The sequence below is a fragment of the Mya arenaria genome, chromosome 10 (assembly GCF_026914265.1).
Source record: "Mya arenaria isolate MELC-2E11 chromosome 10, ASM2691426v1".
Classification (NCBI taxonomy): Eukaryota; Metazoa; Mollusca; class Bivalvia; order Myida; family Myidae; genus Mya; species Mya arenaria.
This window is the reverse complement of record NC_069131.1, coordinates 10680972-10705623: the sequence shown is the minus strand read 5'-3', so window position 1 is coordinate 10705623 and position 24652 is coordinate 10680972. Positions and strand designations below refer to the sequence as shown.

The window sequence follows — 24652 nt, the reverse complement described above, 5'->3', positions numbered from 1 at the left end:
TGCCTTTAAAATTCAACTCAACCCAACTTTACTGTAAATAAAGGCCTCCAGCCCAGATCCAGGTAAAATTGGACAAAATGATCCCCACACTACAGGCTATAATTCCACAATACAACTTTTTTTTTATTTAATATCTTTATTTCAAAATATATTATCAAAACATGGTATGTAAAATACGTATTAGATGATATATACAATGGATACAAATTGATCACTGCACTCAAGGAAAATATGAAACATAAACAAAACAGATCTATTGCACAGGGCATAGTTATGAACAATAAGGTTGTGCATGTAAAGCATTAAAAGGGAGCTTTGATCATGAAGAACATGCGTAGAACATCACATTGTCAACTAATGACAGAAATCTGGGACATATTCATTAAAGTCCCAAATCAGAGTTATAGACTCAGATTCAGAAAAGCTAAATTTTAATTTTGTTTTAAAAATGCTATGACAGGAGCAAAGATGGCAAAAATAGCTGTGTCTGTTCAGATGATTAGGACCGGTATTCATAAAACATCTAAAGTCAATTTTTATCTTAAGTCAATTTCCTCAGATTTTCGTAGTCAGATTGGAAGAAACGTACCAGTGCCTTGAAATTACAAGGGTGTTTATTACAAATTAATGAAAATAAAGCATTTTAGATACATGTAGTATAAAGTTATTATATCAAGTGATGAAGTGAGATACTAAACCGAGGAAAATGATTTAAGTTCGGAAATGACTTAAGACGTTTTATCAATACCGGCCCTGTTCTTTAATCAAGTACACATTTTTTGTCAAAATCAGTAACACTCTTGATATCTTTTAACATTTAAAGATTCAGTTTTCTGAGTCTGAAACTAAGACTCCAGACTTTAGTGAATATTGTGCCAGGCCCATGTTTCATGAAATACTAAGACAATAGTCCTATAGTAATATATATAACAATCAAATCAGGTTGCCGAAAAGTTATCGCTTACAGTTATATGTAATGCCACTTAGTTTTTTATGAAACCAGGCCCACATTCAACAGCTTTCCTAAATCATGTCCAAAATAAGTATTCTTCTATTCTTCATAGATGATTATCTTAACAATATGTTTGACTTGACCAATTGACCATTCCCTTACCTTCTTAAATTGCACCCCATATTCAAGTAAGTTAATATTCATATTACATATGATATGTAGCTTGCTTTTGAAAACAACACAGGCACCAAATATGTTTAGTATCATGCATTGAATTCCACTCACTATGGCCAATTTAAAAAAAAATATAATCATATACAATGTCTTTAAAATACATCCTAAAGAAACATATAGAGCTGAAGATAATGTTGAACATCTATTTCTAGCTTTCTTTTCCACATTATTAGTTTGAATGAGGAATTATTCTGCTGTTTCTGAAAGTATTTCATCACGTTTGTCATTTAGAAGATCCATCGATGCCATTCGACAATAGTGTTTTTACCCCCTAAATAAAGCAATTCAAGGAGTGGCATTATAACCTGAATAGCATCCTAGGATTGCCAGAACACATTGCCACGGTTCTATATCTGAATAATGCCATCCAGGGTTACGTGAAATTGTGAAAAGTTTTTGAAGCCTTCCAAGGATTCTTAAGGATATTTCACACACAAAGCCAACATGGAGTTCTTTTCTGTATAAGGCCTTAGGATTTCAGCCTTTTTTTATAATTCCATTCTAGGATTGGTTCGGGTTCTTTTTGATGATGCCATGTTCCTCAGCAACATGTAAGGCATCCTTACTCAACTCTCTGACCTTCTGCTGTGCGGGCTCTGTCAGTATCGACAAGGCCATCATCACCTCCATAACCTGCGGGGTAAGAGAAACAACCGTTATAAGTAACTGATTCTGGTAGGCTGGGAAACAGAGGGGGGTATATATGTCTAAATAATGTACAAACAATTGAAAGCAATAGAAATCATGTCCACGAAAAACACCATGATCAGTATTGATGGCAACAAACATTAATTTGTAAAGTTACTGTCGAAACACCAAGAAGAGTTAAATATACTGAGTGAAGACATCTTCTTATATGTGTGTAAGAGGGTGTTTTATCATTGTATCTTATCTTACTAAGCATCTCCTATGTTTGCAAACATGACAAACATTAATTTAATTTGAAAGGGACAATAAATGCAAAAATCGCGAGAAGTAAGTTTGAGAATGAGGGAACATGGTTGAGGGGTCAAACATACTGTTGATATTGTTTTAAAAGCCATTTGAAAGTACCTCCTACAATTTTGATTGCAAAAGTCCAGCACAAAAACAAATTTAACAAACATCCAAAAGTCTGTAGTTGAAAGCTCGCAATCCCTATTTCAATATTAATAGTAATACTGAATTATATCAGCCCCATTAGAATTGATTATGATCGCTGACTTGATCCTTAACATAGGGTATTTGCTTGGTTTTATAAGTGGCAGGGTGCTGCAGACACAGGACAGGGTGCTAGGGATTTAAAGGGTATTTTGTATCTGGCTGTGAAGAACCCTTAATATCATGATTTTGAAAACAAATGTTAGAAATGTGTCTCATTGAAGTAGTTTTAGGTTTCAGCTGCTAAATATATTAAGTTTGTATGTATTTGTAATAAATATAATAATAATAAAATAAGCTTTTAAACAAAATAAAGAAAATATTGAATTATCTAAAGCAACCAGTTCTAAGACGGCAGAAGGGTGCACATGCTGGTATCCATTACGGTAGGGATTTGCTATGAAAAAAGAACAGGATGAAACACTCTCAAATTACACACTAAAACACTACCATTTTTTAAAAGGACATTAAGACAAACCTTAAGGACAAAATATATCATATATAACTTTATTTTTAACTAACCTGTCCAGCAAAGACCTTTTCAGCAATTTCCTTGCTGACATGCACCATGTTCCTGACGATATAGCAGCCCCTGTGCTGGATGTCTGGCAGCTCGTTAACTAGGAGGGCGAGTAGAATCTCATCCCACTTGTTTACCTGGAAACATACATACATGGCGGTTTGTGTGAAAAATGGCTTCCAAAAGAATTAAGGCTTCATAAAAAAGCAGGGCCAGTATCCATAAAACATCTCAAGTCATTTTCTAATTCAAGACATTTTTTTAAATTATGTATCGCACCAATCATATGATATTATATTTTAAAAATATCTGATATACTTTATTTTCATTGGTTTGAATCAAAATACATACTTTTATGATTAAAAATCACTTCCAATTTTCCTAAAATTTGACTATGAAAAAAAGGTATTAAAAAATTGACTTAAATAAGAGTTTTTATGAATATCCGAAATTCAAGTTCAAGGGTGGTTGTTTGTCAACCGTCATTATACGTCATAAAAAAACATGTATCGTTAGTCAAGTGTAACATGTACATAGCTTTGATTCATATGGGCATTAGGACAGATAGAAACTGATAACAACACTACTTACAGTTAAAAGAAACGTAGAGTTCCAAAGCAGTCTAAGACACCCCATCACACCACAGCTGAACAAAATTATGCTTACCTCTACAATTTTTTTACACACAATATCGCTCTCTGACGTCAGTACGGCCAGAGCCCCGGACGCAGCTCGTACAATCTTCTCATCTTCGTCCCCACAAATCAGCATGAAGAACTTCACACGATCATTTTCGCCCTCAAACGTCTTAATTACCTGAAAGATTTGTGGGGTTTTCTTCAAAAGTAAGCTATAGAACTACACGTAAATGTTATTCTATGACACACAAAATAAAGCAACAGGGAAAGAACATCTACATGCATACAAGTATACCGCCTCTGTGGCCTAGTGGTAAGGGCATCAGCTTACAGAGCTCAAGGACTGCAGGCTTGTTCTGATATGGGCAGTTGCTGACCCAGCTAGTTAGATAAAGGGTACCAATTGCCTTATCTGACAGGTATCAAGGATAGGAAATCAGAAGTAATGACATTGATCAAGCAAGGTCTCATAATTCCAGCGGTCTGGCCCTTAATCTTGGGGGTGACATTATAAATAAACAAGCACTAATCTTGATAGTAATGGGGATATACCTTTTCATTTTGGACCATGTTGCACATACACTCAATTGCAGCCCTCTGAATTAGTTCATGGTCTTCATACATGTACTGTTCAATAGACGGAATCCCTTTCTCGGCCAAGATTCGCTGTCTGCAAGGAGATTTGAAAGAAGTTGTTACAAGTGTGCAATACCTTGAGTCATCTTGTCATATTGATAGTGATGTAGACAGATATACAAAATAAGAAATTTGTTATAAAGCGTTTTCTTAATACTTTAATAACAAAAAATGAAATATTCAACATAAAGAATTTAATTCATATAAATGCTGGTGATTCATCGTAAGGTGACAACAAGGTTTTTGAGATCATTAGGGTACAATATTTAAGACAAAGGTTTTTTTTCCTGTCATTTTTATTCAGAAGAAATATCAAAGCCAGGGATGCCAGCACAAATTTGTAAAAAAAGAGAAAACCAGTACGAAATAAGAAGATCCCCATCACACTATATACAAAAAACGCATTTTTTGTAAAGATCAAATTAAAGTCTTTTAAATTCAAAGGTTTGTGGCCAAAAAAGAGGAAATCAGCTGAAAGGAGGACAATTGGCATCCCTGCATAGCAACTGACATAATAGGAAACTGACCGGACAGAATCACTGATGGAGGATAGATTAGTTAGTGCCAGCAATGCCTCAAAGTTCTGCAGGCCAGTCCTTTCAACATGCAGCAGTGTGATCAAAGGACGAACAACCTCGTACATCTGAAATAAAACAACAACATAACTTTCATTAATTAAACTGTTAATGATTACTAGGTCTAGACTCCAACTAAGAAAAGGCACCTTTATCACATTAAAAGAAATTATCCATTTTTCAAAAGAAATTATCCGTTTTTCAATTCATTTTACCGGTACAAACATAACGTAATTTACATTTACAAAAATTGAGCAAATTAAATTAGCCACGAATGATCAAATTAAATTATCAATAATAAACAACAAGGGAACAGAGATTTGCAGTTTTGCCACTTGAGGCTGAACTCAGACTTAAGACTGTACATAATCATGTTCCATGGTATTCTGTAACCACTCAAGAATGAGTTTTAGACTCAGACTCAAAACAAGAGCTGTCACAGTATGTGACGAATGCCCCCGATTGTGACATTGACCTATGAACAAAGTCAGTACATGAAAAGTTGATCTTGCCTTTACTTGTCAAATACATATGGCAAGTTATTTTAAATTGCCTCTAAACATATAAAAATACCACCCATACTTGACAACCGACACTATTATGTCCTTATAAGCAGCATTCCATTGTGAATAAACACTAAGTGTGACCTTGAACTTAGAGGTAGGGACATGGGTCTTGCACATGACATGTCGTCTTGGTATGTCGGACACATGTGGCAAGTCATTTTAAAATCTGTCCATACAAGAGAAAGTTACAGCCTGGACACGACAACCTATACTATATGTCCTTATATGCAGCACTCCATTGTGAATAAACACCCAAGTGTGACCGTGACCTTAGAGATAGGGACACGGGTCTGTCATGCGACACGTCGTCTTGGTATGTAGAACACATGTGGCAAGTTATTTTAAAATCTGTCCATACAAGGGAAAGTTACAGCCCAGACATGACAACTTATACTCTATGTCCTTATATGCAGCACTCCGTTGTGCATAAACATCTAAGTGTGACCTTGACCTTAGAGGTAGGGACACAGGTCTTGCAAGCCACACGTCGTCTTGGTATGTGAAACACATGTGGCAAGTTATTTTGAAATCTGTCCAAACAAGGGAAAGTTACAGCCCAGACACGACAACCTATACACTATATCTTTATATGCAGCACTCCATTGTGAATAAACACTTAAGTGTGACCTTGACCTAAGAGATAGGGACACGGGTCTTGCACGCGACACGTTGTCTTGGTATGTCAAACACATTTGGCAAGTTATTTTAAAATCTGTCCAAACAAGGGAAAGTTACAGCCCAGACATGACAACCTATACTCTATGTCCTTATATACAGCACTCCATTATGAATAAACACTAAGTGTGACCTTGAACTTAGAGGTAGGGGCATGGGTCTTGCATGCGACACATTGTCTTGGTATGTGGAACACATGTGGCAAGTTATTTTAAAATCTGTCCATACAAGGGAAAGTTACAGCCAGGACACGACAACCTATACTCTATGTCCTATATGCAGCACTCCATTGTGAATAAAGACTCAGTGTGACCTTGACCTTTAAGGTATGGACACGGGTCTTGCACGTGACAGTTCGTCTTGGTATGTGGAACACATGTGGCAAGTTGTTTTAAAATCTGTCCATACAAGGGAAAGTTACAGCCCGGACACGACAACCTATACTCTATGTCCTATATGCAGCACTCCATTGTGAATAAACACTAAGTTTGACCTTGACCTTAGAGGAAGGGGCAAGGGTCTTGCACGCGACACGTCGTCTTGGTATGTGGAACACATGTGGCAAGTTATCTTAAAATCTGTCCACACAAGGGAAAGTTACAGCCCAGACACGACAACCTATACTCTATGTCCTATATGCAGCACTCCATTGTGTATAAAGAGTAAGTGTGACCTTGACCTTTGAGGTAGGGACACGGGTCTTGCACGGGACACGTTGTCTTGGTATGTGGAACACATGTGGCAAGTTATTTTAAAATCTGTCCATACAAGGGAAAGTTACAGCCCGGACACGAGTTATTGAGCCGGACACACGGACGGACGGAAGGACAGTGCGATTTTAATATGCCCACCTTCGGGGGCATAAAAAGTAAAATCTGGAATGTTCCTGAACATCTTTAATAGCGATTATTTCGACAACATGTGTATAAACAACAGTAAAACAAGTCTTTTTTATAACATATTTGACGATTTTCACTTCCAAAGCTTTTTTCACAATTTCCTTTACCTTTTGTCCGGCGAATGTTATCTGCGGGTCCTGTGTGATGGCCAGCTTGGCGAGGGTCTGGGCCGCCACCTGTTTCCCAAGGTCTGTGTTGTTGTCCTGACACAGCGCCAACAGTAGCTGAAAGAAAAGTAGCAAACAAAAGTCAGTTGTTATACAAGAGAAGAGTGTGTGTGTGTTTTTAAAGCTTTCTGATGGGTAAGTGTGAGATTTGTCTAATAACAAATAATTAAATTCTTCAAAATTTTAGACTACAATTATTTGTATAATTTTGTTGAAATATAATGTGAGCCTAAAAATGTATTGTCTTGTCTTTTTACTCTAACCAAAATGGACACTGGTACTATTTTTACCAAAGGAAACCGACTGATTCGTTTCAGCTTATCAATGAAGCTGTCATCACCATCAAGCATCAACTAAATGAATATACAGCATAACTGCTGTATATCTGTGGATTCAAATATAAACACCTATATATGATCATATCCTTTAAATATGAGAGTAACATTTACTTGTATTTATATTATAGCCTACAATGCAATGTTAGTCACAAAGACAAGCATAAGACATAACAATAGTGCATGAATTATATGCAGCACGTCATCTGTCTGTGTTTCGAGCCTTACTATACATGTGCGTATTATCCTAGCAACAAGTGTACTTTTTACAATTTCCATTTGAATATCATGAACAACTTTTAAAATATGACCAAGGTTAAATTTAGAGCATGCCGAGGACATACAATGCCAAGGCTATCAAAATTACCTTGATTTATTTTTCAAAAAACGAAATGAAACCAGAAGTCTTGACGAAAAAGTTAACACAGTATACAATTATATATACATCATTTAGAATGATGTGCTGGTAATCATACCTTGACCCCTCCTGTCTGGACAATCTGACCTCTGTAGCTTTCATCTGTGGCAACTGTCAGGTAAACCCTGCAACCGATATAGGGACACATGTACCAGTGTTCAATCAGGAATCAATCAATGTGAATATGCGTGTACCTATCGTTTTCTTTCACGCCCTCATACATATAACTTGTACATTTTACTTATATCTGGGGTTGAACCATTCTAATAGCTGAAAATTGTCAATCTTATAAAAAAAGACAAATGTCTGTTTGAGTGTTGGGGATTTATGCCCAAAGCAGGGTGAGGGGCAAAGACTCCTTTTGAAATTATTTCCAAAGTCATTTTTATTCATTTCAAGGTACATGTCAACAAAACGAAATCTTGACAACTGTACAATAGTCTGAAGTTATAAGCCCTCAATGCTGGTTTCAGGATTAACCCTGTTCTTACAACACCTGTTAGATGTACGAGGGGTGTCCCAGCAAGAATAGCAAATAGAAACAAGATATTGTATGAAATGAACAAACCTGAGTGTAAAAGATTGCTAATCACATCTTGCAAGTTTGAGAGCATAACTCTTAACAAATTCTTGAAATTAATGGGACATACTGCAAAGTTTATAGCAGAACACTGTCAAAACATTTTGGCTTAGAATGTGATATTGCTAAAGTTATATACCTGGAGACTTGTTCGCGGGTGTTTTTACTCTCGGTCTTGGTGAGAGCCATCAGACAGTTAAGCATTCCAGCCGATATAAGGCGACTGATACGTTCTTTCACATACTCTGGTTTGTCCTAAAATGAAGTATGCTTATGTAATGGGGGTTAGTATTAAAAGGTTTTAAGTGACACTAAAATATAATTTGGGTATTTTCTGGCGTTTACTTCACAAAATAATTAAGAATAAATTGGAAAGACAATATAACAATATTTGACTATTGATAAAAGATTGAGATACAAGAAGCATCCTCAAGTAAATTTCAAGTTCACACTCAAGCTTAAATACTGCAAAAACGCATGAATAAGATCTGTCACAGGAATGTGATAAATGCCCCAACATTAGTCTTGTTGGAGTGATACCAAATTGACCTATAAGTTTGGGTATTAGTTCTCCAAGGTAATTACCAGCAGCAGTTCAAGAGTAGGATAGGGTTTTTCTGAAGTTGTTGTGGTACGTAAAGTCATAAAAGCAACATAATGTACTGTTGTCAAATTGTACCTTGGGGTGTTCCTCAGGTATGTGTTGTTTGGCATACTTGGCAAGTTCAACCATCTCTGGGGCAACCTCCTGCTTGTCCGTGCTATTGGTCAGGTTGACAAACAATATGGCTGCTGCGTACATCAGACTGGTGCTTGGGTTCTGAAAAATACAGACACAGAGATTAGTATCTTGATTTGAAACAGGAGATAACATGTTGGCTATAACTTCTAACCATTGAATTTACAGTCTTACCCAGAGTTAAGTAATGAAAGAGGTAACTCGAATAGTGAATGAAGCATGATCTTTATCCTCATGAAGTATAACAAGAAATGCCGCAATGTGACAAAAAAAGGATTTTAGTATAAGTTTTAAATGCAAACAAGGTCATAAAAATAATTCCAACAATTGGCACTGCCCTTCACCGCAACCAACAATTCAAATTCAACCTCTTAACAGCATTCTTTAATACTATTTACCCAGGAGGTTCATGCAAAAATGACCATGACTACTTGGTAAACAATAGAGATGGAGAAAATAAGTATGTGAGGGTGAAGGCATAAATATCAACCAATAAAATTTAAGGTTAAATATACATTAACTTGAATAACAATTCACCTTATACATACTTACATGAGGATATTCTGCACAAGACAAACGAAAAATACAAAATTGGACATTTGGGTGGGATCAATCTTACATTTTGTCCTTATGAACTATACTACCAAATAAACCTTACTTATTAGAAAAACTTGCAAATAAACACTACATATTTGCAATACTGGCAAATAAACCATACTTATTGGCTAAAATAGCAAAATAGCTTTACTATATAGCAATACTAGGAAAATGAACTAATCAATTTTTATGCAATACTGGAAAATAAATCTTACTTTTTAGCTATAAAGCAAATATACCTAACTAATTCCCTATACTGGAAAATAAGCCTTACTAATTCACAATACTAGATAATAAACCTTACTAATAACCTATTTTAATATATGTAATTTACGTATTATGGTATTAACAATACCAATAACCCTACTGATTAGGGAAACTAGCAAAAAAACTTGATAATGATAAATATGGCAAATAAGCTTGACTTATTTGCAAACCTAGCAAATGAACCTTAATATTTTGCAAAGCTAGCAAATGAACCTTAATATTTTGCAAAGCTAGCAAATGAACCTTAATATTTTGCAAAGCTAGCAAATGAACCTTAATATTTTGCAAACTTGGCAAATGAACCTTAATATTTTGCATACTTGGCAAATGAACCTTTTTCAGCCAAGAACACAACTTACGGCAGAGGCCTGTATGACAGCATCCAGTGCCTGAGGGTCGTTGACTAATTCTTCCTTCACATCGGCATCCAGGGTGAGATACGCCAGACCTTCTGTAGCCCACTGCTTCATCTGCAGATTCCCATCGGGGTTTGACAAAAATCTGCAAGCAATAAAATATTATTTTAGCTTAACCAAGATGAATTTGACAGGATGTGCTGGATTTGAAAAAAGTTCTGAGTAGCTTCGTTTACATGATTATATAAGCTTTCAGTTTAAAATTCAATAAAATTTCAAAAGAAAACTTAGAATAAACAAATGCATTCTTTAACACTTTATTCTTCCTCATGTATGATAAATGTCACAGATTATAGCTCATTATCTATGGTTTGTAGGATGCCAGTACAAGTGTCCATTATGAGAGGTCTTAAGAGTGTCCATGCATCGGTATTGAATTCAGGGCCCCTGAATAATGCTGATTCAGTCAAATGCTATCAACCAAGCCTAAACTTGCTATCAACCAAGCCTCAAATTGGAAAGAAAATGTTTTACTGATGGAACCATACTTAAAATTAAAAACAGCTACCATGCCCATTGATTATAAATTCATAGATTTGATTGGCAGAGCAACAAATACACAACCCCAGTTATGGGCCTTGCTACACATGTGTTTATGGCCATTGATAACATGGATACTAAATTTCATGTAAACCACTGGAATGCTTTTTGAGTTATGGCCGATTATATTAAAGTTTGTGCAACCCAACGCAACTAAATCTATGACAATACTTTGACTTATTCCCAGAAACACTGACAGTCTAAAAATGTTGAACCTTACTTTTTACAGGCTTTGGCGAGCGTAACTGTGGAGCCATCAGCCATTGGTCGATTGCTGGCATCTGATCCCTCAAACGACCCTAGCTTGCACATGCCCTATTAAAAATATATATGGTTATTGATAAATACATACATGTTTGGTATACAGCAAATGCCATTAAGAACCTTTAATCTTTTTTATTACATGACCTATAAATAGACTCTCATAAGCCCAGAGCACAATCAGTAATGCAGTTCATGATTTGGGTTCCTTCCCTACTCATATTCATGGTCCATTAGCAACACCCAATTCATGTCTCTTTCATCAGTAACAGAGAGACATAAGTGATAAATTCAATGAATTCATTTCTGAAGTACTGTAACTATTTCCAGTATTTTGTCAAAAATGATGAACGAACGATGAACCAAATTTTATTCAATAAAAGGCCTCTAGCCCATAATACATGTTACAATGCAAATCAAATATAACAAAATACAAATATGTAACTAAATACGAGTTGTCTCTCTTGGTTTACAAAGATAAGAGTTATCTATAGCTTACATGAGTTTATGGAAGTTAAATGACAGTAATCAGTAAATTATGTCACTTTAAAAGGCTCTCATTGGCACGCTTTTTAGCTTGATCATAAAACGTATGCTTATGCTTAAGTGTTCATAATAAATTTGGTCATGAAAATAACCCTGCCATATTTTGGATGTACAGATGTTGACCTGGGAGCTGTAGAATAAGACCTGATCTATTCACTGGCAGAAAAGTATTCTGAGTGAATATGACTTTCTACTAGTGAATATCAGCTAGTGAATATCAGAGCATTCAGTTGACATTAAATGGCTCCCTAGTCAGTTAAGCATAGATACCAGTGCAGCAGACTTTAATGGAAAGTAGACAATATATCTAGACATTCCAATATCAGCAGATTTCAGAGATAGACAATAAAGTAAGTGGTATAGCACTGGTCGACACCTGGCTCCATTTTCACTGATGTCTTGAGTCAGGCTAAGAAACAGAAATTTTAATTTTTTGCAAAATATCCATAAGTTAGCTAATTTTGACAAAAAAATGTGTGCCTGAATGCAGAAAGCTTATTTGTGACAGATACAACAATGGTTACCATCTTTGCTCTGTAATAACATTTTTACAACAAAAATAAGATCTTGCTTTTAGAGTCTGAGCCTCATACTTGGACTCAAGACATTATGAATACCGCTCCTGTTGTGTCTCAAATACCTAAGCAAACTTATGATGCCTGTGTTTATATCAAGTGACATTTAATTAAGCTTGTCTAGTATAATAATTGTCTAGAACTATACATACCACAAGAGCTCGGACTTTGATGTTGTCATCTCCTCCATCGTGGTAGAGCTTTTTCAACACCGGCACCGCCTCTGCCAGTAACCCTGTACATCGATCCTTCTTGGACGCCGAGTGAACGATAGCCTCCACAGCTATTTGCTGAAATAGGAGGAATGTCTTCTTAATTGGCAGTTTATTTCATAAAAGATAGTAAGAACTCATTGCATCATTCTTACAAGGTCAAACATCTGCAGCCAATTATATAAAACTGGATAACTTATCCACAGGTTATCTTTTAGCTAGTTAGCACATTTGATTGGTCAACGGTAGTTATGGGATAAATTTTGACCAATGAATAAACTTGTTGTCTCACCATAACCATACCAAAGAATTAAACAGTTTTATACAATCTGCTGATGCTGATCATACACACTATATTATACTGTTTACAGGACACATGCCCCGGAATTCAATGGAAAAAAATGCCTGCATCCTATCTATAGTATTAGGCTTCTCACATATTTTTTTTAATGATTCACTGCTAATGATCATCATTCAATAACAAGTGTGCAATGATGATAGAATGCCGAATCTCTTTTTTATCAGTTATACAAGTATACGCACACATCTTTCCAAATATTTAGATTAGAATGACTCCATTTGCTAAACAACTTTTGTTTTACCATTAACAAGTTCATTTCATCTGAATATGTGTCATTCAGTCAGAGTTTATTGGCAATCAACATAATACCTTTGGCCATTTACATACACAGTCAGTATTATTTTATGACCAAGAGATATCATAGATAATGTCTCACATTTTGCCCTCTGACAAGAGCCATATGGCTTATTAGATTTGAAATAAATCATGAATCATTCACAGGTATATATTAGATATATATTAATTATACTGGTTAATAAAATGAAAATCAATACACCAATAATTTTCATGCAATGGCCATGGTTGAAAGTGGGGCCTGACCTTATTGTCACTAACAATGATATCAAAATTACAACAAGTCCAAGATTTTTTCATTTTTTCTTCCAAAAGCAAAAACAATCTAAAATTCTGAATAGACTCTGCCATTTACCTGATGCATGATTCGGTCGCTCTGAGCTAGGGCCAACATGATCTGTGTGACGCCTTCAAACCCGAGAATCATGTTTCCAATCTCAAACGGACCCTGAAAATAGTATTTCACATAATGAATGTTCTGAAAGACTTTAAATAAACCACAAGTTAAGCCAGAAATCAAAACATATCAATATAGAAATTCACAATATAGTTATATACCAAACAAATTTCAGAAATCACATCATATGATCAATATATATCCATTTTTTTTTTAAATCATTACATGTTGATCAATACCAAAATCATGAATAAATATTGCACAAAATGATAAGATCCAGGGGTGTCATTAGGTCTGCAGATTATTCTTCTAAATGACTCTTAAGATTTTTTTTTATTATCCCCCAATAGTTAATGATAATCATTTAAAGTAATTCCTATTTTAGTAAATGTATAAGTGAACATAAATCAAAAATGCCATCTGATCGAACACCATCATGTTTTGATATTATGTAGTGATTCTTTTAGCTGCGGTTCAATTAAGTTTATTCTACACTTGTGAAAAAAGTTAAACTACTGGTGTCTGTTTGAAATGAAGAAAATTAATGCTACATGCATTCTTGAGTACACTTAAAATAATCGTAATGATAAAATGAAGCGTAAACTTCACCTAATAATGCTGCACTCTCACAGATGGACATTTCTTTAAGTTTTTGTCTCAGAATCGGCGGATTTGGGTATCAATGCCTCCAATTCAGTCAGATATGATAACTCACAATAAAACAAATCTCATTTGTTTGGAAAACTGCCGAAAAACTCATTTTTCTTAAAGCTTTACTAACACTTTTGCCATAAGATAGCAATTTTTAAATGTACATATGATAACTGCCATCTGATCTTTGGTCAGCAGTCTTGTATCACTGGTTTCCAGACATTTCGCTAAGTTTGGCTAATTTCAAGACAAAAAATAAAAAAAATTAAAACAGTTGTTTTTATTTTTTGTCTTGGAATGAGCCAATTTTTGCAAAAATCCATGGAAACCACGATATAAGACTGCTGACAAAAGATCAGATTGCAAATTTTTATATTTAAGTTCAAAAATTAATGTTTAATGCATTTTTTTTAAACCGTTAGTAACGGTTTAAGCCATAACACATTAATTTTCGAACGGAAATATGAAAATCTACGATCTGATTTTTTGTCAGCAGTCTTATATCACTGGTTTGTAAATATTTACACAAAAATTTGCTCTTTCCAAGACAAAAAAATAAAAAAAGTTGTAAAAAAAGTCAGTCTGTGAGAGTGCAGCTTTAAAGGCATGTCCACCTTTCCCACTCAACTGAAAAAATCCCCTAATACTAGTACATGTAATTACCTGGAGCAACATGGAGATGGCTCTCACAGCCTCCACCTTAGAGTCCAGGTCCTCATTTGCAAACATCTCCCTGAAATACACAAAGTATACTGGAATTTTGATATACACAAAGAATACTGGAATTTTATACTGGGATTTTGAAATACAGAAAGTAAACTTGAATTTGCAAACAATTTTTCAATTAACATTTTTCATTCAAAGATGTAAAAACAACATGTACATAATAAGTTTCAGGTGTATGTGACAGATTCAAACATCCCACCCAAGAGCATGCGTTCTATCAAGGGTTGCTGAGATATTGAACCATCTGATGATGTAAATGCTATTTGTATACATTATATTAAAGCATATGCGTAGTGATTAACTGATGTCAATGTCATGACATGCAGTAAGTTGCTGTCAGTAACAAATGATTCCCTTTTTGAAGTTTTAAGGTTCACAAGGCCTGTCTGTGTAGTTTGTATTTGTGTATGTGGTGATTATATGTGTGGGCTTGTCTTTGTAGTTTTCATTGTATTATTTAACATAATAGATGTTTATTATAGATGGTAATTCATTATAATATAAAATTCATATCATTTAGAGCACTTTTCAACCAACTAGTTGTCTAGCTAGGGTGGTACAAGAGATATAATAGGCCCACTCATAGCACAGAAATGTAAACGGGAATACGAGACACATGTTGAAATGAGGTCGACAGGCTTGCAATATGTGGAAATAAAAGCTTACGTGAAGAATTCGCTGACTTTTCCCTTGAATTTTTCCGCCTCTTTCTCGCCAGCCAAATCTTCCCAGATCGTGTTCAGTAGTAGAGATGCGTGCATGCGTGACTGTTCTGTGACAGGTATGCTCTGGTGCTGGATCACAGTTCCCGCAATGACCAGCAGGCCTTCGATAGCTGTAGTTGGATAGAAAATGGTTATAGATATGTCACTTTCGATGCTATCAAGCGAGGAACCAGTTTGTTATAGACTTACTGGATCTGTGTCAAGCTGCTCATTTTGATCATCTTGATATTTAGTAACATCATTTCAACTACCACTGATGATTTATTATATGATTTCCGGTGGTTTATAGATTTATCAGTGAAAAAAATATATGATATCACACTGTTTTAAACAGTGGAAATATCAAATTGATATTTTTCACTGTCTCAATATTTTAGCCTGCTCTTAGTCCAAACCATATGTCAGCGGGCTCAGGGCTAGGACTCAATTACAACAACGTTGTTTCTGAAATAACTTTATATGTGTATTCAAATTGGCGCAATTTAAAAAAAAGTGTAATTCAACCACCTTTCATAAAAAAAGTGTTTTGTTTTGGTGTAAGATGGCAATATATTTCACCTCATGAACACCAAAAGTAAATATTTCACTCGTGGCATATAACTTTGGTGCTCATTACGTGAAATATTTTATGATCTTACACTGAAACAAACAATTATCCTCTACATCTTTGAGACTTCCAAAACATACATTTTCAACAAGTATCTCATAATAATAACTTCTATGCTTGCTTATACAGATACACAGATTCCCCTTTACCACATCAATATTCCCATCTCCCTACCGTCAGATTCCAAAAACTTCTTCGTCCACTGCAGCCCAGTTTTACGTGGAACAGTTTTAATCATGAGCTCCATGGCTGCGTCTCGCCCACATGCTGACACCTTGTGATGCTGTAACATCTTGATCAGACCATGGAAAACCTCGTCTATAAACTTATGCTGGTACTCCTCTGTAATCGGAAAGATGAGTTAGATAAGGGTGAACTTCAGAGCAGACTTGTTGATGTCTTAATTAAGTGTATACTTATTAAAAATGGCATATTTGAAAACAAAGTCAGGAGTACAATATTCATTGTACCAATAAACATGAGTAAAAGAAAGCTATTATGTAATTTAACAATTGGAAATTGCAGTTCTTTGGCAAAATTGCTATAATTCATTTTCGCTATTTCCAATAGTTGAAATTTCATCAAAATTTAATGATACAAATAATCATGTCATGCATTTTAAATCTACACAGTGCTTTCTAAAATAAATAAATTATCAAATAGACCAGATATGTGTTATTAAGTCTTACCCAGTTTAAATTTTGGATGGATAGCAGGGTCACGGTTCCTCTTCTTCTCCTGAAACTCCTCCACCTTGACCTGGTAGTCAGCCCAGTCTGTGATGCTGTGTAGCATATTGTGTATGAGATGGGCTACCGATGTAGAAAGACCCTCGATCGGCATTGCCATCAACTGCCCAAGTCGTACAACCCCGAGGTTTTCATACACCCACTGACTCTGAAAGTTGGAACAAACTGGCTGAATGAGATTTTGCTTCAGAATTAAATACATTGGTCAAAAAATAGGAACACAACACCATCAGAAAAAAAACGTCTGAATAACACCTTGGTTCTTGTTTACCCACAGCCACTGATGGGTGGGACAAATTCAGGAAAATAACCGTTATTGGTGCTTTAGTGAATGAGGTCTGACAATAGAAACACCACCACCCACCCAAGGTTCTCACATATTTATTTTTGCAGGTGTTTTAGTGAAGATCTCTATTGAAATAGTTTCTTAAGTGTTTTAAATTTATTTCAAGGTACTTCCTACAATTTCTTCTGAGGGCTATTCCATTTTGATATATAACCCCCAGGGGGAAGGCACTTTTAAATTATGCCATCCGCCTACAGAAGCAAATTCACCCTTTTGGGGTCTAAATTAGCCAAAAAAGAAACCCACCCATATACAATTAAAATAATTGCCTTCCCCCCGGGGGTTAAATGTTTTACTGGAATAGCCCTGAGCAAAAAAAATCTTTACAAATGTACACTACCAGTAGTCTGTAGTTAATGCTTACAATCCTAATTTCAGGATAAATATCTTTCTTTATCATAGCAACTAGTTTTTGCCAATACTATCCACCACTACTAGATATTCACATACTTTTCTATTTATGTTGTGTAAAAACCAGAAACAAAACAATAAGAGTGCTAAATTTATATTAAATAGTGTTGGGAATCTGTTCCAGTTTAACTAGTGATAATGAAGTTCAACAGAAACTCAAGAAACCTTTTATCAGTAGTACAATTGTTTTTTGACAATACCTCAATTGTATTTTTATTCTTGTGCAATAACTCGTAAGCCTTAACTGATGGTGTGCGTGTGTTTGAAGTTATTTAGTGTTTTTGTTGATTTCGGACATGTTGTTAACAATAACAATTGAACACCAAATGTATAAATGAACTCAGTGGAGAAAATTGGCAGACATTGACTGAATGCAAACAACGAGAAGAAAAAAGAACGTTAAATCAAGATTAATTATGGCTGATTTCAGGCCTACTCAATCAATTTCCGATTATAATCCATCATCAGAACATCACTCGTATATAAAAGAAACAAAATTTTAACTGAAAATACAAGTCAAGAGCTTTTAAAAGACAGACCAGCGTTAGATTGTACATACCCTGTCCTTGGAGGTCTGTGTAAGACATGACAGTACTCTGGTCCCAGCTTGCAAAAGGTCTGGATCTTTCTCTGACAGCATAAACTCCTTCAGTTTTCCCATCCCGCCATGTTCCATGATCACACTAGGGCCGCCATCCTCTCGTGCCAGAACAATCAGATTGTTGCACGCCTGGAAGAAATGTGTTTAAAGTGTATTAGCATGTGTATCTCTGAAGCCACCACAGTTCTCTACCTTCCATTCTGTCCTTCTGTAATTATATAGGAATATATGTATTATATTTCAAAATGGCCGGACAGTCAGGTCTTTCTATTTTGAAATGTGAGCATTTTACATTTTCATTTCCGTTTTTTCTTGCTTGTTGATTTAAAAATTCATGAATATACATATCAGACATATCTGTATGTGAAAACATTGGGGGAAAAACACCATCATTGTCATTTGCAAAGACCCTTATCATAGGCTTCATAGCCCTTCCCCTATCCCCCCCTTCAATTCCCATCCCCTACCTGCAGGCGTTTTTCCTTGTCCTTTCCCCCATCAAATGCCAGGTTGAACATCTGCCGAACTTTTTCTTGTGTACTGTTCTGTATCTTCACCTGAAACCAATCAAGAAAAATTAAATATAAAGAACACTTAAGTTCTGAGTTCTTACCATTTCTGTGAGGTATATGATGATGTCATAGTGAAGTTTTCAAATTGCTATGTGATGAAATCCCCACTATTAAAGCCTAGCTATAGTTAAGCAAACATCATGGCACTAATACCGTATTATACTGTGTATAAGAAGCACTTTTTGCCCCGGAAATGCCCGCTTCCTATCTATAGTATTTGGCTTCTGACTAGCTCACAGTGTTAACATGTTGATAACATTTATGTACAAAATGCGGCTGTTGCTGTTCCTATTTACGTTGACAGAGAGCAACATTGGGATTGTTATTTTACTATTTATGTACATGTGCTGTACCATTTAAAAACCTTCACAATTCAGTAGTTTCATCAAAACCAAAAAAGGTGTCTGCTTATTTTGACATTTTTTCACTGCTTCCTATTTATGGTATTAAGGATTTAACGATATTTTGCCTGCATCCTATCTATGTTAGTGTCCTATACTCCGTATAATATTGTAATAAATCCTGCCGTTTCAATCATTCAAAGAATAAACATAATTATTTTGTTTTTCACTTACCCTCTCCCGTATAACAGGAGTCAATCTTGCCAGCACAGGTTTAACAGCCACATTTTTAGGCTCCACTTTCAACAGCATTCCAGCATCCTTATACGCTTCTTCAAGTCTGTCTAGCTTCTCGTACGCCAGGCATCGTCGGTACAACGCCTTCGGGTCATTGGGAACAAGCTCTAATGCTGGAAAATTAAGCATGGATCACCACAAAACATAAAATCAAAAAGATATAGGTAATTGCATGTATTATGTTACTCATGAACATGATGTTAAACAATTCTAAATGTGTAGCGAAATTTTTTGGCAATTTAGAACAGAAAATATCACATTAAGCTCTAATACAAATTTTTATATCACAAATACTTTTCATATAAAACTAGTGTAGTAACTTTTGACTTGACATCATAAATGAAAAGTGCAGATAATTTGCAAGTTTTAAAGCAACATTAAGAGATGTAAATCATCACATTAGTATTACTGGTAAGAATATCACATTAATTAGTTCATTTCATAGTTATACAGGAGTAATTTAACTTTCCTTAATTGATAAAAACTCATCAGGGCTAGAAATAAGGCAATAAGTTCTATGGAATGACCATGAATGTAATATCCTATTTCTACATCTTTTCATTTCATTAAGATTTTCTGAAAGAAGTATACCCTGCAAACAGTCAAGAGGATTTTCCCTTATATAAATACAATAAGCAATAGACATACATTCTGTGGCATCAGCAACCGCTTTCTCGTACTTGTCCAGTTTCAGTTGACACATGGATCGGTTCTTGTAGATCACAGCCTTGTCAGAATCCTTAAGGTCGCCAAGACCCAGTGCCTGAAGTACATAGCTTAACATGTTCAGGGCTCATGCTAAACCCTTAAACTGGGAGAATTATAATCATTTTTGGGAAGAATTTTGGCAAGCAAGCTATATTATTTATAAATATATATGTTTATACTGACTTCTCCTTCATGTCACAATAGGGAGACATCCGACTGTTTATAAGACTATTTCAAACAAGTTTAGCTTGCGCCTTTATGTTATTGTTAATTGATTGATCTGTAGGCAATCAATGCTCAGAATTTATTGTACTTTATATCCTTACTTTGCCAATAAATAAAAAATAAATAAATAAATATCCAATGAATTATTATGATATTGATATGTTTATATTCATTTCGTACTGTCAAAAAATATAAAGTACTTCTCTCAATATAATTTCAATATTTTTCAACACCTCCCCTGCACAAAAACTTTTGTTAGGGATTGGAAGAATCCCGTATAACATGTCCATTATTTTAGAGTAGCTAGGCCATTGCAATAAATATTTGGTAAGAACATACCTGTGTGTAGAATACCAATGCTTCCTCATATTCTCCGGCTTTGAACTTCTCATTACCCTTTTCTTTCAGCTCTGTAACACTCATGGTCATTCAGGGTCCTGTGGTTTAGATGGAGATTTTTTTGGAAAAAGAGATAACCTTTACCCTTTTGCTATGCTTACTTTGAAAGTGTACATCTGATTAAAGATAGGTCACACATGGCTTGAAAGTAGTACTAAAGAAATCCTGGCAGGAAGGAAAAGTGTGCCAGGTGTGGGGCTCGAACCCACAGCCACACACTCTACACAGCTTAAGTACTGCAGTGTGTGTGGACTAGAACCAGCTGCCCGGTTAGCCAAATTGGTTAGAGCACAGTGCTAGTGTTCCAGCCCTAAAAGGGTACTTGGGGGAGGAGTGTAGTGTATGTGGGCTAGAACACACCCAGTTAGCTCAGTTGGTTAGAGCAACTTGCTAGTGTAACGGCAGTCTTGGGTTCGAGCCCAACACCGGGCACTTTTTCTCCCAAGATTTACTTTAGTACCCGGCATCATTTAGGACTTCATCAAAAACAACATTTCGACAGTAATTCAAATTTTCTTCATTCAATATAAGTGCTATGGTACAAACATGATTCACACATTACGTATTAAATGCTATTTAACGTCTGTATCTTGCAGGAATATAATTTAATCAAGTTTTACTTACTTTCACGTTTTGACAGCCGGAACTCACAAAATCTCCTTGATGAAGAGTTCTCAAAATATGTCTTCAATTATAAAGAATTAAACAAAACAGTTGAATAAAATGCTATGTTGTGAAGAGTTTCACATATTTTCCAAAACTAACAGATATTTCAGGTGGACTTTCATTCATCAAGACGATCTTAATCTATTTGAGTTCAACGAAAACCCGATTCTTGCAAACATTGCCAGCCACTTCCAAGGGAGATAAATACTGCTTCTTCTCAGCAGGTATTTCCGAATATGGATATGCGCGGAGCACCGGCGCGCAGCAGGTTTCCGGCATTCGGAAGGGTCCAGAACCTTCCAGATGGCTTATCAGTATTTCATCAGTGAACATCTGGTGCTTATTAAGCTGATAATCAGTCTTTTATGCAAATTGCCTTATCATGTGTAATCATAAGAAGTATTTTTAACTACTGTACTGCGAACAGGTCTGATATCAGAGATTGACCTCTGTTGACTTTCAATGTAATGTTCGCTTTATTGCTTGCTTGCTTCATTTTCTGGATTGCAAGTTTATTTGATTGATTGAATGATTGGTAGATTCGTCGAACGATCGATCGATTGATTCATTCGTTCAATCAACCAGTCATGCAGTTAGTTAGTAATTCAGTCACTCCCCTTCACTTATTAAACGACACAGATGGTTATGATTTCCCCAAATTATTCATTCTATTTTTAATTTAAAATCAATTTGTTTTCAATACAGTTTTATCCTTGTCGTTTAAAAATAGAGCCAGTACTTAAAGACATGAAACCAGTCTCAGGGGCGTAGCCAGGCCATAATTCGAGATACTCCCGCCTTTCTAGGGGGGTCCGGGGGCATGCCCCCCCGGAAATTTTTTAATTCACAGACCGTCTTAGACGGCATCTGAGGGCATTATGGCATCAAAATTGTAAGACTTATACCGTGCAATATATCGGGGGGGGGGGGGGGGGTTAATGGAAATATGTAAGGAAAATGCAAAGTCACATATATTAACATTCGATACGTAACAAATACTAACTTCATTAAACATTTTTTTAAAGTTAAAATAACATTCATATAATATCAAACATCTTTCGTTGCGGCGTCAGTTAGTTCATTAAGTGTTTATGCAACCACTTAACCAAAGATTTCGTCTACAGTATGGTTAAACTTTGAAAATAAGAGCAAGGCGACGATCTTTTTGACGGGCAAAAACATCCACCACTTGCTCAACGTTAATGTTTCGCTCCTGGTAAATATTCAGTAGCCCAAGCCCGGATAACCTCTCTGTGGTCATGGTATTTCGGATGTAGGTCTTGACCCGCTTCATCGTTGAAAACGACCTCTCTGCCGTAGCTGTGGATACAGGCATACACAACAAAATCATCATGCATATCCGGATATTAGGATAGGACGCCTCAGTTGCCACGCCCAAGCTTGATTCTAGGCATGGATATGGAGCAGGGGATGTTGTCGTCCATTTAGCCGTCCATCTGTTGCACTCCCGCACGAACGTCTCCTGGTCGCACACTGGTTGGTCTGGCTGGTACACTGCGTATATCTCTGCAGCCCGAGCAGGTGTGAGCCCAGCAGCCTATAGTTATAATAAAACAATAATCATGGTTATAAAGTTTGCAATTGTTTTTTACCGCGACTAGTTTGTATCATTACCAATATGATGAAGACATTTAACGATATAATATCTACACGCCAATATATTATTAATAATAAAGAAACATGTTTCGCTACTCGTGAAAATATTATTTCTCTGACCACCCGTGAATGATAACATGATCATACACTCAAGTCAACAAATATCCTCTATATCATTGTTGAAACATGTATTAATTCACTAGTCATATAAAATATAAATATAAGACAAAATTAAAGACAAACTAATTTGTACTTTTGTTGGCAGTAGATACTGAGCAGTGAATCTTCCATGTGGATTTAACAGCCGATTCGTCAACTCCACAATGAGATGGTCTACGAATGGTAGATACATGTTGACTCTCCAGAATTGCGAAGGGGTTTGGGCCGGAGCGTTTGGTCTGTTGGCTTGCCGACCGTGGCAACGAGGAACGGTGGCCTCCACGCCGATGTCGTCTGCTAGAGAAACGGCTTTGTCATATAGGTGGTCCCACAGCATATCGTCATTTCGTTCATTCTGTAATGAGTTCCGGTTAAATGTATAAATATAAATATGACCAGAATACTGTTTTAATACCACACAGAAATGCGGTGGTTTGATATTCATATAAACGCATATTGTTTATAAGCATTAATCCAGCCATTACACAATCATACATAATACTAAGTCTTATATTAATGGCTAATTCATCAATCATATAGTACATAATTATTTTTTCGAGAGTTGCTATGCGTAAAACTTATTTGTTAATTCCAGTAAGTCGAATTATTATACTATATCTATAGACATTACGAATATGTCTGGAACAAGACAACTTGAACGGCAATTGATCATACATACATACAATATTAATACTATATTATTTATATACATATTACATATAAATGAAATAACGAAAATACCTCCAGCATGGTGATAACAACTCGTGCTTCCTCGGCTGCCTCAAGCAAGTCGCAGTCTTAACAAGACCCGACAACGCATGCTCTACCGCGACCAATGTTATGACAAACTCAAAAGTTCTGTATTGAGCGGCTATATCCCGCGGCTTTTGTGTCCCCATAGTCGCTCGCTAGCTCGTCCAATGACCCCACAACAACTCTGAAATATGAATAGTTTAATATGGAAGTAAAGAATTAATAAAGTGGTTTTGAAACGTACTATTTCAGGCATTTACAGGCATTTTAATCGCAAAAATCAGAGAATATAAACTCAATTTAAAATGTTCTTATGTTTTTAATACAATCATGTAGAGTACAAATTATATTTAATGTTTTATGCATGTTTATAAATATAGTATGAAATAAGTTAAAAACTGTTCTTTTCATCAGAGTATTCATTATTTTTGCAAAGTATTGAATGTTTGACTATGAAAATACCTATATGAACACAGGAACGTGTGCAACGCCTCTGCCCTTGCGGCCCAGCGGGTCTCGCACAAAGATTGGAGCTTCGTGCGCCGGTCCATCTCTTCGC

At 35.7% G+C, this 24652-nt stretch overlaps 2 protein-coding genes across 2 annotated transcripts; both read right to left on the bottom strand.

The window, feature by feature from the left end:
• Nucleotides 1-126: 126 nt before the first annotated feature.
• Nucleotides 127-21741, bottom strand: LOC128206825 (protein unc-45 homolog B-like). The gene is made up of 23 exons (XM_052909505.1): nucleotides 21523-21741; nucleotides 20839-20936; nucleotides 20215-20329; nucleotides 19504-19679; nucleotides 18824-18913; nucleotides 18315-18485; nucleotides 16939-17146; nucleotides 16424-16591; nucleotides 15584-15752; nucleotides 14855-14924; nucleotides 13499-13591; nucleotides 12429-12566; nucleotides 11115-11209; nucleotides 10298-10439; nucleotides 9015-9155; nucleotides 8475-8590; nucleotides 7814-7880; nucleotides 6943-7059; nucleotides 4648-4763; nucleotides 4037-4154; nucleotides 3513-3662; nucleotides 2849-2983; nucleotides 127-1819 (listed from the first exon to the last, which is right to left on the bottom strand). The coding sequence occupies exons 2-23, from the start codon at nucleotides 20926-20928 to the stop codon at nucleotides 1688-1690; spliced, it is 2817 nt and encodes a 938-aa protein (XP_052765465.1). The 5' UTR covers nucleotides 20929-20936; nucleotides 21523-21741; the 3' UTR covers nucleotides 127-1687.
• A 952-nt stretch (nucleotides 21742-22693) lies between these two features.
• LOC128204311 (52 kDa repressor of the inhibitor of the protein kinase-like) lies at nucleotides 22694-24652 on the bottom strand. The gene is made up of 4 exons (XM_052905724.1): nucleotides 24556-24652; nucleotides 24082-24277; nucleotides 23435-23695; nucleotides 22694-23122 (listed from the first exon to the last, which is right to left on the bottom strand). Exons 2-4 carry the CDS (start codon nucleotides 24088-24090, stop codon nucleotides 22694-22696), a joined length of 699 nt encoding a protein of 232 aa, XP_052761684.1. The 5' UTR covers nucleotides 24091-24277; nucleotides 24556-24652.

Excerpts from the sequence above, each read along its gene's own strand:
- LOC128206825 (XM_052909505.1), bottom strand. The coding sequence starts at position 20,928 with ATGACCATGAGTGTTACAGAGCTGAAAGAAAAGGGTAATGAGAAGTTC. Across the intron at positions 14,925-15,583 it reads AAAGTCAGCGAATTCTTCAC|GGAGATGTTTGCAAATGAGG; the intron begins GTAAGCTTTTAT and ends TGTGTATTTCAG. Across the intron at positions 13,592-14,854 it reads CCATCTCCATGTTGCTCCAG|GGTCCGTTTGAGATTGGAAA; the intron begins GTAATTACATGT and ends TACTATTTTCAG.
- LOC128204311 (XM_052905724.1), bottom strand. Across the intron at positions 23,123-23,434 it reads AGTATCTACTGCCAACAAAA|GCTGCTGGGCTCACACCTGC; the intron begins GTACAAATTAGT and ends TTATAACTATAG.